The sequence below is a fragment of the Salvelinus namaycush genome, chromosome 4, assembly GCF_016432855.1.
Source record: "Salvelinus namaycush isolate Seneca chromosome 4, SaNama_1.0, whole genome shotgun sequence".
In the NCBI taxonomy this organism is placed as follows: Eukaryota; Metazoa; Chordata; class Actinopteri; order Salmoniformes; family Salmonidae; genus Salvelinus; species Salvelinus namaycush.
Window position 1 is genome coordinate 36,245,248 of NC_052310.1, and position 17,429 is coordinate 36,262,676.

Below are 17,429 nucleotides of genomic sequence, written 5' to 3' on the forward strand. Positions count from 1 at the left end.
TACTGTTTGTCCATTTTGAGACGCCGTAGCCAGTATATACTAATCTCAAGAAATAGATGACTCAATATATCTGTCATTAATTTTGACGTTTGTGCAGAAGAGATCTTCGTCTCACAATTTTACTAAGATGTTTGGTGCAGTCTCTCGTTGAATTAAAACAAATAATTTATTGAAGAATCCCTACTGTTGACCAATCACTGACAAAGGGGCATAGACTTCGGCTCCGAACTTCTTGTGCCCGAACAGTCCAAAAAACCCTCACCGAAGTCCAAAAAGAACAAAAATATCACAATGTCACATAACATCACATAACATGTCACATAACGAGCTATACCAAACTGTTTTGACTGAGAAGCATGCAAACGCCTTAACAAGTGTTACCAGTTTGGAGTTTTGTACTAATAGTTTAGAAAATTCACCACATACTTGTTAAAATAGTACCAAAGCGATATTAAAAAAAACTCTAAGTTCAGTAATGACAAGAACAGGAAGAGTATTATTAGAACATGGACAAACAACAAGAATACATAATTTCAGTTGTTACACTTTATGGCACTTCATAAGGTAAGCACCCATTTTAGGTGCTGTTACGTCCTCCTAAATTTGATTTGAACACAAATTCTGATGTTCATCTAACTCAGAAAGGAATAAAATATCCACTGGTTCCCATAACAGCAGCATAAACAAGACATTTCACTTAAGGGCCTAAGAGTATGTTATTTATTTAATGGGTGCTCCCTACATTACTCTGGTCAAAAGTAGTGCACTACAGTATATAGGGAATAGGGTGCCATTTCAGATGCAGGCATGCAGACTTACGGGTAATTGCCTGACAAAAACATTCTCCAGACCTCCAAGGACCTGCATGGCTGTGGCGAAGTCTCTCGATTCATAGCAGTGTTTGGCAATTAACAGAAACTTGGTGAGCAAAGCCGCTTGGATCTGCAGCAAGAAAAGAAGACGAGAGATTGTATGGTCAAGCATTCACACAAATCATTGTAGAAATCAATTAAAACATCATAGAAGTGCATCTGATGGCTATCATGTAATTAGATTTAATGGACAATGACTGACTTTGAAAATAAATGAATATTAGTGTTTTCAAATCTAATCAAATTTTATTAGTCACATGTGCCGAATACAACAGGTGTAGACTTAATAGTGAAATGCTTACTTACGAGCCCCCAACCAACAATGCAGTTTAAAAAAAAATACAGACAAGAATAAAAGATAAAAAGTAGCAAGTAACTAAAAAGCAGCAGTAAAACAACAATAGCGAGACTATATACAGGGAGGTACTGGTTAATTGAGGTAGTATGTAAATGTAGGTAGAGTTATTGAAGTGACTCTGCATAGATGGCAAAAACAGAGAGTAGCAGCGGTGTAAAGAGGGGTGGGGCAATGCAAATAGTCTGGGTAGCCATTTGATTAGATGTTCAGGAGTCTTATAGCTTGGGGGTAGAAGCTGTTTAGAAGCCTTTTTACCGCTTGCAGTGCAATAGCAGAGAGAAAAGTATATGACAAGGGTGGCTGAAGTCTTTGACAATTTTTAGGGCCTTCCTCTGACACCGCCTGGTATAGAGGTCCTGGATGGCAGGAAGCTTGGCCCCAGTGATGTACTGGGTCGTTCGCACTACCTACTGTAGCACCTTGCGGTCAGAGGCCAAGCAGTTGCCATTCCAGGCAGCGATGCAACCAGTCAGGATGCTCTCGATGGTGCAGCTGTAGAACCTTTTGACGATCTGAGGGCCCATGGCAAATCTTTTTAGTCTCCTGAGGGGGAATAGGTTTTGTCGTGCCCTCTTCACGACTGTCTTGGTGTGCTTGGACCATGTTAGTTTGTTGGTGATGTGGACACCAAAGAACTTGAAGCTCCCAACTTGCTCCACTGCAGCCCCGTTGATGAGAATGGGGGCGTGCTCGGTCCTCTTTTTCCTGTAGTACACAATCATCTCCTTTGACCGCCTCCCTATAGGCTGTCTCATCGTTGTCGTTGATCAGGCCTACCACTGTTGTGTCATTCGCAAACTTAATGATGGTGTTGGAGCTGTGCCTGGCCATGCAGTAATGAGTGAACAGGGAGTACAGGACGGGACTGAGCATGCATCCCTGAGGGGGCCCTGTGTTGAGGATTAGCGTGGTGGATGTGTTGTTACCTACCCTTTCCACCTGGGGGCGGCCCGTCAGGAAATCCAGGATCCAGTTGCAGAGGGAGGTGTTTAGTCCCAGGGTCCTTAGCTTATTGATGAACTTTGAGGGCACTATGGTGTTGAACGCTGAGCTGTAGTCAATGAATAGCATTCTCACATAGGTGTTCGCTTAGTCCAGGTGGGTAAGGGCAGTGTGGAGTGCAATAGAGATTGCATCATCTGTGGATCTGTTGGGGCGGTATGCAAATTGGAGTGGGTCTAGGGTTTCTGGGATAATGGTGTTGATGTGAGCCATGACCAGTCTTTCAAAGCACTTCATGGCTACAGACGTGAGTGCTATGGGACGGTACTCATTTATGCAAGATTTATTTCTGTTCTTGGGCACAGGCACTATGGGGGTGTGCTTAAAACATGTTGGTATTACAGACTCGGACATGGAGAGGTTGAAAATGTCAGTGAAGACACTTTCCAGTTGGTCAACGCATGCTCGCAGTATATGTCCTGGTAATCCGTCTGGCCCTGCGGCCTTGTGAATGTTGACCTATTTAAAGGTCTTACTCACATTGGCTGCGGTGAGCGTGATCACACAGTCTTCTGGAACAGCTGGTGCTCTCATGCATGTTTCAGTGTTATTTGCCTCGAAGCGAGCATAGAAGTAGTTTAGCTCGTCTGGTAGGCTCGTGTCACTGGGCAGCTCTCGGCTGTGCTTCCCTTTGTAGTCTGTAATGGTTTGCAAGCCCTGCCACATCCGACGAGCACCAGAGCCGGTGTATTACAATTCGATCTTAGACCTGTATTGATGCTTTGCCTGTTTGATGGTTCAAAAACAAGGCCATTTCTAAGTGAACCCAAACTTATGAACGGTAGTTTACATACGATCACTGTGGGGACGACATCATCGATGCACTTATTGATTGAGCCAATGAATGATGTGGTGTACTCCTCAATGCCGTCGGAGGAATCCCAGAACATATTCCATGTCTGTGCTAGCAAAACAGTCCTGTAGCTTAGCATCTGCTTCATCTGACCACTTTTTTATTGATCTAGTCACGGTTGCTTCCTGCTTTAATTTTTGCATGTAAGCAGGAATCAGGAGGATAGAATTATGGTCAGATTTGCCAAATGGAGGGCGAGGGAGAGCTTTGTATGCGTCTCTGTGTGTGGAGTAAAGGTGGCCCAGAGTTTTTTCCCTCTGGTTGCACATTTAACATGCTGATAGAAATGTGGTACAACGGATTTAAGTTTCCCTGCATTAAAATCACCGGCTAGTCGGAGCGCCACCTCTGGGTGAGCGTTTTCTTGTTTGCTTATGGCGGAATACAGCTCATTAAATGCTGTCTTAGTGCCAGCCTCTGACTGTGGTTGTATGTAAACAGCTACGAAAAATACAGATGAAAACTCTCTAGGTAGATAGTGTGGTCTACAGCTTATCATGAGATATTCTACCTCAGGCGAGCAATAGCTCGAGACTTCCTTAGATATTGTGCACCAGCTGTTATTTACAGAAATACACAGTCCGCCGCCTCCTTGTCTTACCAGACGCCGCTGTTCTATCCTGCCGGTATAGCGTGTAACCAGCCAGGTGAATGTTAATAGTGTCGTCGTTCAGCCACGACTCCGTGAAGCATAAGATGTTACAGTTTTGAATGTCCCGTTGGTAGTTTAATCTTTTGCGTAGCCAGTCGATTTTATTCTCCAAAGATTGCACGTTTGCTAGCAGAATGGAGGGAAGTGGGGGTTTATTTGATCACCTACGAATTCTCAGAAGGCAGCCCGCCCTTTGGCCCCTTTTTCTCTGCCTCCTCTTCACGCAGATCATGGGGATCTGGGCCTGTTTCTGAGAAAGCAGTATATCCTTCGCGTCGGGCGCGTCAGAGTCGTGAAAGGAAAAAAAGGATTCTGCTAGTCCGTGGTGAGTAATTGCAGTCCTGATGTCTAGAAGTTATTTTCGGTCATAAGAGACGGTAGCGGCCAAATTATAAGTTACAAACAACGCAAAGAAACGAACAAAAACACAATAGGTTGGGGACATGTAAAACGTCTGCCTTCCTCTCTGGGGCCGTCTTGTGTGTGTGTGTGTGTGTGTGTGTGTGTGTGTGTGTGTGTGTGTGTGTGTGTGTGTGTGTGTGTGTGTGTGTGTGTGTGTGTGTGTGTGTGTGTGTTGAATAAATGACATACATATAGATATAGAGATCAAACAGTAATGTCCAAACAGAGTTGTATCCCCATTACTAGCAGATCTCACCTTTATCGAATCACAGATGACAATTTCAGCAGAGACCCAGTTGGAGACGCTGTCAGCATATCTCAGTAGCTGTTGGAGGTGGCTGTCCTGTGGCATCTCCTCATTAACAAATAAACTGCTGCCCTCTACTGGAGGTATAGAGTGTAACACATGTCTGTGGGATAAGAGAGAGGCAATCAGACTGGAGATTGAGCTGTGAATGAACGGTTGATTTTATGTCAGAGATTGTCAAGGATGCAATGGCTGACTGTCACATAAGTCTCATAATCTAGCAAGTGATGTTTGTTTCAGATTATGCATTCTGGTATACTCATTTGGTACTTTAAAACACATTTGACGAGAATGCCACTGAAATATTTGAACCAAAGGGAATATTTACTCACTTGGTGACACCAAAAGCTTTGTCCCCGACTCCTTGAGCTCTAGAGTTGAGGAAATTATTGGGGTGACAGCCTTGAAACATTTCCTACATTTAAAAAAAAACAAGAGCTTATATTTCACATTTATATATACAGTTGAAGTCGGAAGTTTACATACACTTAGGTTGGAGTCATTAAAACTCCTTTTTCAACCACTCCACAAATTTCTTGTTAACAAACTATAGTTTTGGGGTTCTCCCGGGTGGCGCAGTGGTCTAGGGCACTGCATCGCAGGGCTAGCTGTGCCACCAGAGACTCTGGGTTTGCGCCCAGGCCGCGACCGGTAGGTCCGTGGGGCGACGCACAATTGGCCTAGCGTCGTCCGGGTTAGGGAGGGTTTGGCCAGTAGGGATATCCTTGTCTCATCACGCACCAGCGACTCCTGCGGCGGGCCGGGCGCAGTGCAGCTTGGAAAATTCCAGAAAATGATGTCATGGCTTTAGAAGCTTCTGATAGGCTAATTGACATCAATTGGAGTGTACCTGTGATGTATTTCAAGGCCTACCTTCAAACTCAGTGCCTCTTTGCTTGACATCATGGGGAAATCAAAAGAAATCAGCCAAGGCATCAGAATAATTTTTTTTAGACCTCCACAAGTCTGGTTCATCCTTGGGAGCAATTTCCAAACACCTGAATGTACCACGTTCATCCGTACAAACAATAGTACACAAGTATAAACACCAAGTATAAACACCTAAACACACAGCCACTCAGGAAGGAGACGCGTTCTGTCTCCTAAACTGCCCTCCCAAGCAAAAAAGCAGTAACTGCTCATAGAGTGGAACTGAGAAAAATGGCTTCAAAGTTTTTTAATTGTCCAGCCAAATGAATTCTAGGGAGATCATTGGTGATGTAATGATCTGTTACCTTACTATAAGTACTTTTTTTAAATTCATGTTGACCCTGACCTCTGACATGACCTTTGACCCTTAAACAGCAGTTTCTGCCTTCTTCCTTGGCATGATATGTTATAAATTGCAGGGTAATACCAAAGCAAAGAGCAGTATCTGTCATTTTCCTTTGTTAGTTTACTATACTTGTCATTTATGCTATTAATACAAGAGCAGTGTATTTACTGACAGTGTAACAGAGTTGAAACGGCATCCTTTGTGTGTCTTCCACTAAGATACCAGTTGCATTTACATAGAGATGTAGGTTCTGCGTCAGTCACATTACATACTGTGTGTGACAAGTAGCCCATGTCTTGTTATAAGAATAAATGTGAAAAGCAGCACTGGAATTGTTTGAATTACATGAAATGATTACCTGTCTTGTAATATATAATGATGGAACATGATAGAAGTATGACATAGGGTAATACAAATTATAAAAAATGACCATGAGATTGCTAATAGAAACATTTTTTGTATTTTTTCAAATGACACTTTTGAATGAATGAATAAATAACAGCATTAAGAATACATTTTAAACATATTTACATGTTCATATTCATAAGAGTACCCAAATGACATTTAGCTAAAATTGATAAAATGCTGAATAGTTACATTTCATTTTCAAGTAACATTTAATTTTTAAGTAAAACTTCTTCAGTGCTCTTCCATATCAGTCCTCATCCTCAGCAAAGCTGTTCACAGCCAAGGCATTCCAGAACTGCCTTCGATTTGCAGGCATCGGAGGACACAGCTTGGTGATTATGTCCATCTTCTTGGACTCTTCTATCCCTCTATCATGTGTACGTAGTGTCGAGGGTGTCTCTAGAGTGACTTTCTTCATGATGAAGTCAAGCTCTGTGAAGTCCTTTTCTTCATGGAAGACTTTGTAGAAGAGGCTCCTGGATCCACACCTCAACTGGATCTCAGACATCTCTGCCAGCTTTGGTGCTGCTGCCTTCTTCAGCTTGACGATGGAATGGCCAGCTTTCCATGCCAGGATGTTTTCCTTTTTCATTTCCACCACCTCCACCTTGCCTGCATTGGAAGTGGCGACCACATGGAGGAAGTCCCCGAAGTCGTACACCACACCTCCAGGTCGAGCTTTCATTTCCTGTTCCACGCCATGGTGGAAACTGTCTGCACTCATGAAGGTGTGTCCTGGCTCGAAGAACTTGAGGGTGATGTCGTCCATCAAAGTTGAGTCAGCATTGACAACACTCACCAGTGATGTTAGGAGGCACCAGTTTTTGTTTTGAGAAGTGCAGTTACCCACCCAATACACTGCATGCTTGACATCTCTCTCCCTCTCCAGTGCTGTTACGTAAGATGAAGTAATCTCCTCTGCCCTCCGACCAGCTGTTCCTTCATGCCATACCACTGAGATTGTTTTCTTCTTCTTTTGAGACTTCTTTCCAATGGTGGCGAATGTCTCGCGATAGGCAACAATTGTTCTTGTGAACAATGCTGTTTTCACACCTGGCATGCGAGGGAGCATGATGTCTTTTTGCATATCAACGCTCCTCACAGACCAGTCCTCAGGCCAATCTTTCTGTGCATCAGCCTGGTAATGGCTTCTGCTCTGCCTTGCAGACTTCTTATGTTCCTCATATTTCCTACATTGCATGCAGTCAGGGTTGGGGATGGTGAATTCAGGTGCTGCATGGCTGTTATCTTGGCAGGCTTGGGTTTCCATGACCTCATTCTCCCTGTGCTCCATCTTCAGATGATGACCCTGCACCAAACAGAGCTCGCGCTCCTCCTCTCCAAGCTTCACAAAGCTGATGTTCCTTCCCTTTACCGCCTTGCGATAGGTTTCATAACCGCAGCTGGCATCTTTGTTCTTCTCCTTGTAGTCATTATGCATGAACCGAATATTGACGTCACTAGGGAGGTAGAGGCGATGTGGGGCATGCTCTCGTCTGTAGTGGCTGATTTGGGGATGGAAGGACTCATTGTGTTGTAGGATTGGATTCATGTTCAATTTGCTCGCTGAAGCTTTCTTTCCCCTCTGATCCATTGGTGGAATCAGTTTGTTGGTGATTGACTTGCCCATCAAGTCGTGACAATCAGCCTGTCTAAGGAGTCAGAGACCACCCACTGGTTCTCTATTTCTTCAAATCTATTCAAATCAATCTTTGTTGGAATGTGGCCCTCAAACTCAACTGAAATAAATAGAGCAAATAATCAGGGACATGCATCCTAATGATTAATTTCTGTCATGGATGATAATAATTAATACTGACATTTTGGTGGTGTGCAAACATGTGATCATAATCCTTTTCAGTTATTCTATAATATAGGATATAATCAATGTTGATTTTATCTTGTGCAAACATTATCATAATAATTTTCACTGTCATAACTCAGTTCATCTATTAATTTCATACCTGCTCCCAAAAAGGGTCTTCAATTTTCATCTTTATTTACAAAGACAAAGAAATTGCATGGATGGACATTGACAGGAATAAAACCTAGTATTGACGTGGTTGTACTGTCCTAATACACCCTCACATGACAATTTTTATCCGCATAGATACTAATCATCTAGACCACAGGTATTGGTGGAAGTCATGCAAAACTGTTTTTTTCTGCATTCATGTAATGATGACACTGAAGCAGACACATTGAGCACACATTTGGCATGTCAAAGCTTGTTGTACTAATTACATATTCCACCAACAAAGGTGGTGGATAAAATTTGGGATTTTAACTTCCTGACCGGGACAGTCACGCAATACTGGAATATAAAAGAAAACCAGAAACCCTGAACATGTGAGTAGATATATTATTAATGAGCTAGCAATGCTGTGTGTGTGTGCTCATCCGGAAAACGAGTGTGCGTGGCATTTGACAATTCAGTATGGGGTGCACGTCCAACTGACCATCAGCTGGCTAGAGATCGTGTGTGTGGTGTAACGTTACGGATTCAAATAACCCATGGAATGTCAGAATACAACTAGGGATTATATTAATTCCAGGTATAATAGATTGAAGCTAGTATAAACTGCTGGTCGTCTCTTATGGGACCATGTAGCACAAATCAATTGCTTCATGCTAATGCTAGCTAGGTAGATTTTGACGTTTTGGTAGGGGCACGTCAGTTTTAGCTAAGTGGCTGTCACTGGCTAGAAATTGTGTGTATGGTGTACTGATTCAAAGAAACCATCAGATGAAATTTCAGAAAATAATTCATTATATGGCTAATTGATTGAAGTTAGTATCAATTGCAGATCTCCTATGAGAGCAGGTAGCATTGTTAGTCTATGCTCGCTAGCTAGTTAGCTAGCTAATTTTGATCTCAGATCTACTTAGCTAGCTAGTTCTTACCCGTGTCTAGATGTCGGCATTTCAGCGCAAGTTCAACCATAATTTTCCCCCGGGAATGCTGTGCCATGGTGTTGTAACCCTAGATTAGCAATGTGTGTGTGTGTAGCTGTCAGTCAGTGTCATGCAGGTTCGATTGCATCACTATCAGAATAAAATGATATGAAACCAAGGTAAAACGCAGTAACTGCAGCCAAGGGCAGGTTGAAACCAAGCTAAAAGGCAGTAAGTTCAGTTACTGCCATTTACCTTGGTTTCACAGTAACTTTTTGCAGTTACTGCTAATACGACCCCCGTTTTCTCCAAAACACAATACAATAGAGGCAGGATAATTGTCCACATGATTAAGCATGCATTTAATGTAACAAAAATGACCAAATGAGCAGTTACTGCCTTTTTTGCTTGGGAGGGCAGTAAAGATGAACATACTTCGGTGCGAAAAGTGCAAATCAATCACAGAACAACAGCAAAGGACCTTGTGAAGATGCTGGAGGAAACAGGTACAAAAGTATCTATATCCACAGTAAAATTAGTCCTATATCGACAAAACCTGAAAGGCTGCCCAGCAAGGAAGAAGCCACTGCTCCAAAACCGCCATAAAAAAGCCAGACTCCGGTTTGCAACTGCACATGGGGACAAAGCTTGTACTTTTAGGAGAAATGTCCTCTGGTCTGATGAAACAAAAATAGAACTGTTTGGCCATAATGACCATCGTTATGTTAGGAGGAAAAAGGGGGAGGCTTGCAAGCCGAAGAACACCATACCAACAGTGAAGCACGGGGGTGGCAACATCATGTTGTGGTGGTGCTTTGCTGCAGGAGGGACTGGTGCACTTCACAAAATAGATGGCATCATGAGGTAGGAAAACCATGTGGATATATTGACGCAACATCTCAAGACATCAGTCAGGAAGTTAAGGCTTTGTCGCAAATGGGTCTTCCAAAATGGACAATGACCCCAAGCATACTTCCAAAGTTGTGGCAAAATGGCTTAAGGACAACAAAGTCAAGGTATTGGAGTGGCCATCACAAAGCCTCGACCTCAATCCTATAGAACATTTGTGGGTAAAACTGAAAAAGCGTGAGCGAGCAAGGAGGCATACAAACCTGACTCAGGTACACCAGCTCTGTCAGGAGGAATGGGCCAAAATTCACCCAACTTATTGTGGGAAGCTTGTGGAAGGCTACCCGAAATGTTTGACCCAAGTTAAACAATTTAAAGGCAATGCTACCAAATACGAATTGAGTGTATGTAAACTTCTGACCCATTGGGAATGTGATGAAATAAATAAAAGCTGAAATAAATCATTCTCTCTATTATTCTGACATTTCACATTCTAAAAATAAAGTGGTGATCCTAACTGACCTATGACAGGGAATTTTTACTAGGATTAAATGTCAGGAATTGTGAAAAACTGGGTTTAAATGTATTTGGCTAAGGTGTATGTAAACTTCCGACTTCAACTGTAGGTCTGTGAATTTGTTTTCAGTTCATAAAGTAGGGATTTGTCTCCCCCCAGTGTTAGTAAATAACAATTTGTTTGTGAGTGAGTGTGAATGCATGAGAGAGGGAGAAATTGTGCAAGTCTGTTTATCTGTTGCTGCAGGATGATTTGGTGGGCTGTGTGTGCGTGCATGTCCATGTGTGTATGTTTGTGCGCGTGTGTGTGCATGTCAGTGTGTGTATGCACATTCGTGCGTGCACATGTGTTTACCTGCTGCAGTAGAGTGAGTTGCTGTGCCGTGTGTTGGGCGCTGTGTTCACTCTGACTAAAAGGGTGTCTTTCCTCGCTTCTGAGGCAGGCACTGGAGATGTCATCCATAAGGGAGGTGTAGCAGGGCCGCGGCAGGGCTGCTGCTAATGAGTAGGCCTGGTCTTTGGTCTGGGTCGCCTGGGGCTCCACCACCCTGGATATTCTCCACTGGAAACTCTACGGACATAAATCAACTTAGAAAGGTTCCGTCTATGAATACGTATACTGAACTAAAATATGAACGCAATATGCAACAATTTAAACGATTTCGCTGAGTTACAGTTCATATAAGGAAATCAGTCAATTGAAATAAATTCATTAGGCCCTAATATATGGATTTCACATAACTGGGCAAGGGTGAAGCCATGGGCCCACTCAATCAGAATGTGTTCCCCCCCCACAAAAGGGCTTTATTACAGACAGAAAAACTCTTCAACCCCCCGCCACTGTATACACCATTGTCGTACTCATTAGGTCCGACTATACTAAAAATGATAACAAAAAGTGGTTCTTATTGGACAAGGCAGGTAGTCTCTCCTGGATTCAAGTCTGTTTTCTTCCGTTTGGTGCTAATGTTTGGTGTTAATGTAACGTATTCATTCATGTAACGCATACGACACAGCTCTGATGGTCTCCATCAGTTGAAATATATATCAGTGTAAATGGGTTCCTTTTGAGCCAGACAAACGTCCAGTACTTTGGACCAATCATATGCTTTTGGGTTCAGGTAAGACAAACAACATCACCAACATAACAGTACACATATGATAATCCTTATATGGACCTTCTTTCCAGAGTCCTCAACATGGGATTTTCTGCATCTGGTATGAGAAGACAATGCATCATCTTCTTCCTGCATGCTGATTGGGCTCCCACAGCTTTGGCTCCACCTCCTCCTGGGAGAGCTCTGAAGAGTGGTCAGAAGCCTCTCTCCTCTGCTGTCTACTGGAGACACCTAAATAAGAACCAGGTCATTACAAAAACATTGTTTAAGAGTATTGTATTTATAAATACTCTGAAAAATCGACAACAAAAGCAACCACAATAACATCAACAAAAACAACAACTATACTGCTTCAGATTTAGCTGATTAGTTGAGACATTCATTTCATGATGAATTGACTTGCTTGAGTGATTGGTTTTATCATTCGATTGCTTTGTCATTTAATTGATGATCGATCTTTAATTACTTCATTGGTGAGGAAGTTTTCCAGTGTGATCAGCAGGATGGACTTGGGGCTGAAGTCCACCAATCTGCAGTCAGTCAGCCAGGTTTGCAGCACATCCAGACTCCGATGGTACACCTTAGCACGGTCCCCTGACACATTTGGACCACCTCTGGTAGAAAAAGGATAACCACAAATAACCACAGAAATATAATTACTAGACCCGACATTCTAATTACACAGATTATGAGGTGAAATATGAAAATGAGCTATATTCGAGCCTAATATATTTAAATCTTTGGCATACTTTCACTCTCTCGGACATAGCTCAGTTGTGCTTTTTGAGAAATTTAAAAAGCTGTCATTATTACAAAAGAGTAAAATAAATTCAGGACAGCTATTTTTCAGAACTCCCCTGGAAGTTTTGATTTTTGATTTCCAGCCCGGGTCAGGCCTGATATTCTGAGAACTGATTTGGGCCTGGGCTTGGATTATTTGACATCATTGCATGTTTGGAGACCAACGCTACTGTAGTAAGAAATAAGTGTGTGCCTGTAGCCTATCTCTCTCCCTCTCTGTGCTAGACATGAGCCTGCAACTCTCTCTCCAGCTATCCATCCAGCCCAGAACCCAACGTCCTGTAGAGCAGCGTTTCTCAATCCATTCCAAGGGGTGCACATTTTTTGTTCTTATCTATTCCAGACCAGAACCCCATCTAGCTGGCGTAGCTATTTACCGTTTCCGGAGTTAAAACTATGTAGAATAGACTCCCTCCATGTGTGGTTCCCACTAAGCACAAACCAGATGGGATGGCGTATCGCTGCAGAATGTGTGGTAGCCATGCTGGTTAAGTGTGCCTTGAATTCTAAATAAATCACTGAGTGTCACCAGCAAAGCACCACCACACCTCCTCCTCCATGCTTCACGGTGGGAACCACACATGCGGAGATCATCTGTTCACCTGCTCTGCTTCTCACAAAGACACAGCGGATGGAACCAAAAATCTCAAATTTGGACTCATCAAACCAAAGGACAGATTTCCACCGGCCTAATGTCCATTGCTCATGTTTCTTGGCCCAATCAAGTCTTTTCTTATTATTGGTGTCCTTTAGTATTGTTTTTTTTGCAGCAATTTGACAATGAAGACCTGATTCATGCAGTCTCCACTGAACAGTTGATGTTGAGATGTGTCTGTTACTTGAACTCTGAAGCATTAATTTGGGCTGCAATTTGTGAGGCTGGTAACTCTAATGAACTTATCCTCTGCAGCAGAGGTAACTCTGGGTCTTCCTTTCCTGTGGCGGTCCTCATGAGAGCCAGTTTCATCATAGTGCTTGATGGTTTTTGCGACTGCACTTGAAGAAACTTTCAAAGTTTTGACATTTTCCGGATTGTCTGACCTTCATGTCTTAAAGTAATGACGGACTGATGTTTCTCTTTGCTTATTTGAGCTGTTCTTGCCATAATATGGACGTGGTCTTTTACCAAATATGGCTATCTTCTGTATACCACCACTACCTTAACACAACACAACTGATCGGCCCAAACGTATTAAGGAAAGAAATTCAACAAATCTACTGTATGTTTAAACACCATTTATAGAGTATGACATACACTTATAGATGATTTGTGAAGCATTTATGTAGTGCTTATACTGTAAGTTGTACTTCATTCAAAATGGGACCTATCCTATATAAATACAGTTTTATTTTATTGGATTTTAATGATGATGTAATCATCAAACAGTATAGAGTTTTGTTGAAATTCTGGATCCAGCTGAATGGCTAGTTTAATTGTATGGCCCAATCCATGCCAATATAATTTTATGTGAACAAAAATGTGATCCTCATTTATACAGGCCCATGTTTATAGTTTTCTTACTTGACAGTCATAGTAGTACTGTCATTTAGGCTTTTTTTCCCTTCTTTTTTTCTTCTTTTTATACAAGTAGCCATTCATTTTCTTATTGTTTCTGACAAATGCCAATTTATATTATCTCAATTAACATTTGACCATAGAACCAGAATTACTTGACCAGACATTCTAATTCCACAGAATCAAATAACCATAGAAATAGAATGAATAGAACGGACACCATCCAAAGAGCATGAAATTAATTTGTGTTTTATGTCTGTCTGTCTGTCTTTTACTTCTGCTACAGTAGCCTACATACCCTGCTGCTACAGCACTGGTGAATTTTTCCATCAGGAACTGAAGGAGTTCTTGAGGGGTGCAGAAATAGCGGTATGTGTACAGGAACTGTTGGATGTAGCCCTCCAATGGAGCATTTCTGTCAGAGGAGATAGAACACCGAGTTTAGTTTGGTAGCTGTTGAATGTCATCTCACTACACAACATGTCTAGAAGAATTAGGACAAATCACAATGAAACACGTTTGGGCACAAATCTAAATAAACAGAAATGTCTATTTGGGCCATATGTAGGATATAATGTAAAATGTTCTCAGCAATCATAGGCATGATGGTGGACAGTAAAATGTGGTGCTCAGTTTAATAACACATTGTCCACTAGAGGGACACTATTTAAACCATACGTGCTGATACACTGTTAATCACACTCATGGGTTTAATAGTTCATGTTTTACTGTAACCTAAACGTGTTACTGTAAGCTAATATATAGTGTATTAATGTTACCTGGCATAGAGGTACGACATGAGACCCAGGGGTGTGGCGGCCTGCAGGCTGCTCTTCCCTCTCTCTGCCCCAGATAAAGACACCAATCCCAGCACGGCAGGCTCCTCTGAGGGCTGGAGATCCAGAGGGCTGCCTGGACCAGATGCTGCCAGGGAGGGGAGGAGGGACATATCCATACCCCACTGATCCACACTCAGAACCTGACCAAAACAACCAGGCAGAGATGCACACTAAAAACAAATGGTTCCATATAGTGCCAAATAAGGGTTATTTGGCTTGCAACCATAGCGGCAAACCTTTTAGTGCTATATGGAACTTTTTTAAACGTTCTATAAAGAACCATGCTCATAAGGTTCTAAATGGAACCTGTATGTTGCTATAAAGAACACTTTCCTAAGGTTCTATAAAGAACCATAAAAAAGGTTCTATACTCCGCTATGGTCACAAGCCTTTTTGGGGCTATATAGAATCCTTTTATATGCTACTTTATAAACATTTAAGGGAGAATGGTTCTATAAAGAACCTCTCTCAATCTCAAAGGTTCTTTGTAGAACCATACATGTTTTTTTATTCTTGTTTAATAGCCATATTATATTGTTAAAATTCCATAGGTTTTATTATTGTGTTTATTAACAAGTTGAATCTAATGATGGGTCATTCGCTCCCTGATTTGTATACTGCTACTACCGTTTTTATAGCTTAAAACAACATTTTTCTCCAGATAAGTTACAAAGTAATTCTCTAAAGAGAGTGAATCCTCACTGCAAAACAATAAATAGTGGGGAGAGCAGATCAATCTGGTCCACGTAGATTGTTTTAGTGCGTTTCTTTTTTTTTGCAGGCCATCTAATAATTTGGCCAGGTAAAAAAAAAAACATTTAGGCTTCACATTGGAGATTTGCAATTTTTTCATGGTTGTAGGTTGATTTTTAAACATATTTATTTTTAATTAAGAGTTGTTTGGGAGCCAAATGAGCCGGCTCATTTACGTGAAGCCGACTCAACGAAAAGACTCGGAATGTCCACCATTGAATCAGGTGTGCTAGCTATGGAACGGTTGGGGGTCTCTGAAGTAAGAATTGAGAACTAGTAACTTAGTCAACCATTCTCTATTGACACAAGGCCATACATAAGTCTTTCACAAGACACAGGGCCGGATTAAGAAATCATCTGTTCAACCTGTGCGCACCTCAAGATATTTCTTTACACAGTCTAGGAACTCCACTTTGGACCTCAACTCCTCAAGCTGGACCTTGAGTTTGGACAGCATCAATCTAGCCTCCGAACCTTCAGAAGAAAAACACATAGAAATATTGCATTTCTTTCTCTATTTATCAACCAATAGTAGACATTGGAAATTATAAAAGTGATGAGGGATTGATTGGTACCTTTATTTCTTCTCTCTTGGTGGAGCAGCTTTTGGTAGAAATTCCGGGTCTTTTTCAGATTCTTCATCTCGATCATGCGCTGCTGTTGAAGCTCCTACAAGGAGAAAATGCAATACATGAAATATAAAGTAGACACCAAGCCATTCAGATCACACACTCTATAAGGCGCTACTCGCTCGCCCACTAGTCATTCACAAAACATGTCTCTCGTCCTTGCGCACTGTGAGAAGGGAAATGTGGTGATACATCTCACTCCAGTGGCGTGCCGTGGGCCTGGGGCCTGGGCCTTCAGTGAGGTCCTACACGGTCCCACCCGAATTAATCCACCTCTTATTACCATCATTATGATGCCATGGCTCTAGACACTATACATTTAGACAGAAACGCAGTATAACCAGGCGTTGCGTCACCTTGAAATTTTAACAGTGTTTACCCAAAAACATGACACAATCAATGAGTCTTTTCAATATTTCCCTATTTTTCTTCACCTTTTCATTGTGCAGCTCCGTTGCCCTGCGCGCTTGTTCGTTGAGCTGTAGATCCACTCGGGTATCCCCAAAAGTTTTCAAAAGCACCATTGCTTGTAAGTGCCCAGCCGTACTTTGGTGTCTCGTTGCTGCCTTGGTTAGACAACTCAAGTTTGCAAAGCCAGTGTGGCTCCAAACACCAAATCGATCACTTGCAAATAATAGGCATTCCCAGCAGTACAGTTTGCAGTGCTTCTCGGGGCCTGTGAGCCATTGATAGCGCTCGTAGTTGGAACTTTCCCGCCTGTGACAGGCTTTGTAGCGTCGGCGTCGGGCGACCTCTCCTTACAATGTCTAACTTTTCTTGAAAAGTTCGTCTTGAGAATGGCGTTATAATTATATCCTCGACCAAATCGATATCTTCTCCTCCTTCCGCCATTGTGGGTTGAAAAAACAGCTTAGTAGTACGCGAATTAATTCGTTTATCAAATTCAGTTTCCTAGTTCTGAGGTTCTGCATAGACCTGCCCATAGGACCTGCCTCTCAATATTGGTAATCCAATCAAAAGACGTGCACGCACTACGCCTGCTAGCTGGCTCCTGTGTAACACTGGAGCCAGCCAGCAGGCGTACAATAGCCAACTCTAAAGCTGATTGGTTGACACTAAATGTTCATTTCCATTCACTTTAAGCTACAAGCGCCTGCACTGTTGATTCTGAAGGCCTGAGGGCAGATTTTAGACCCCTGGCAACACATGATGGCTGAATATGATTGGATAAAAGATCTAACATAAAGACCAGCCCTCCAAATCTCAACATGGGGCTGGAAGCAGTGCAACCAAGAGGAAAGCTATGAAATGAAGAGTATAACTCTTACTCTGGGGAATAATTTAATACATATTTGTGGGAAAATATATTTAAAAAATATATATATTCTGATGATGTTTAGGCCAGCAGAGAAGGCCTTGCTG

The 17,429-nt window shown here is 42.1% G+C and overlaps 1 protein-coding gene across 1 annotated transcript in view; it reads right to left on the minus strand.

Annotated features, from left to right (window-relative positions):
* The window catches only part of LOC120045849 (kinase non-catalytic C-lobe domain-containing protein 1), a 77,565-nt gene that overhangs the window by 15,608 nt on the left and 44,528 nt on the right, over positions 1 to 17,429 (minus strand). Inside the window, exons 16-24 of the mRNA XM_038990783.1 lie at positions 15,993 to 16,086; positions 15,794 to 15,891; positions 14,605 to 14,804; positions 14,124 to 14,240; positions 11,975 to 12,122; positions 10,746 to 10,961; positions 4,779 to 4,861; positions 4,396 to 4,549; positions 820 to 942 (exon numbers count right to left, since the gene is read on the minus strand). Of these exons, the coding sequence (XP_038846711.1) occupies positions 820 to 942; positions 4,396 to 4,549; positions 4,779 to 4,861; positions 10,746 to 10,961; positions 11,975 to 12,122; positions 14,124 to 14,240; positions 14,605 to 14,804; positions 15,794 to 15,891; positions 15,993 to 16,086 (1,233 nt within the window). The remainder of the gene's footprint in view (positions 1 to 819; positions 943 to 4,395; positions 4,550 to 4,778; positions 4,862 to 10,745; positions 10,962 to 11,974; positions 12,123 to 14,123; positions 14,241 to 14,604; positions 14,805 to 15,793; positions 15,892 to 15,992; positions 16,087 to 17,429) is intronic.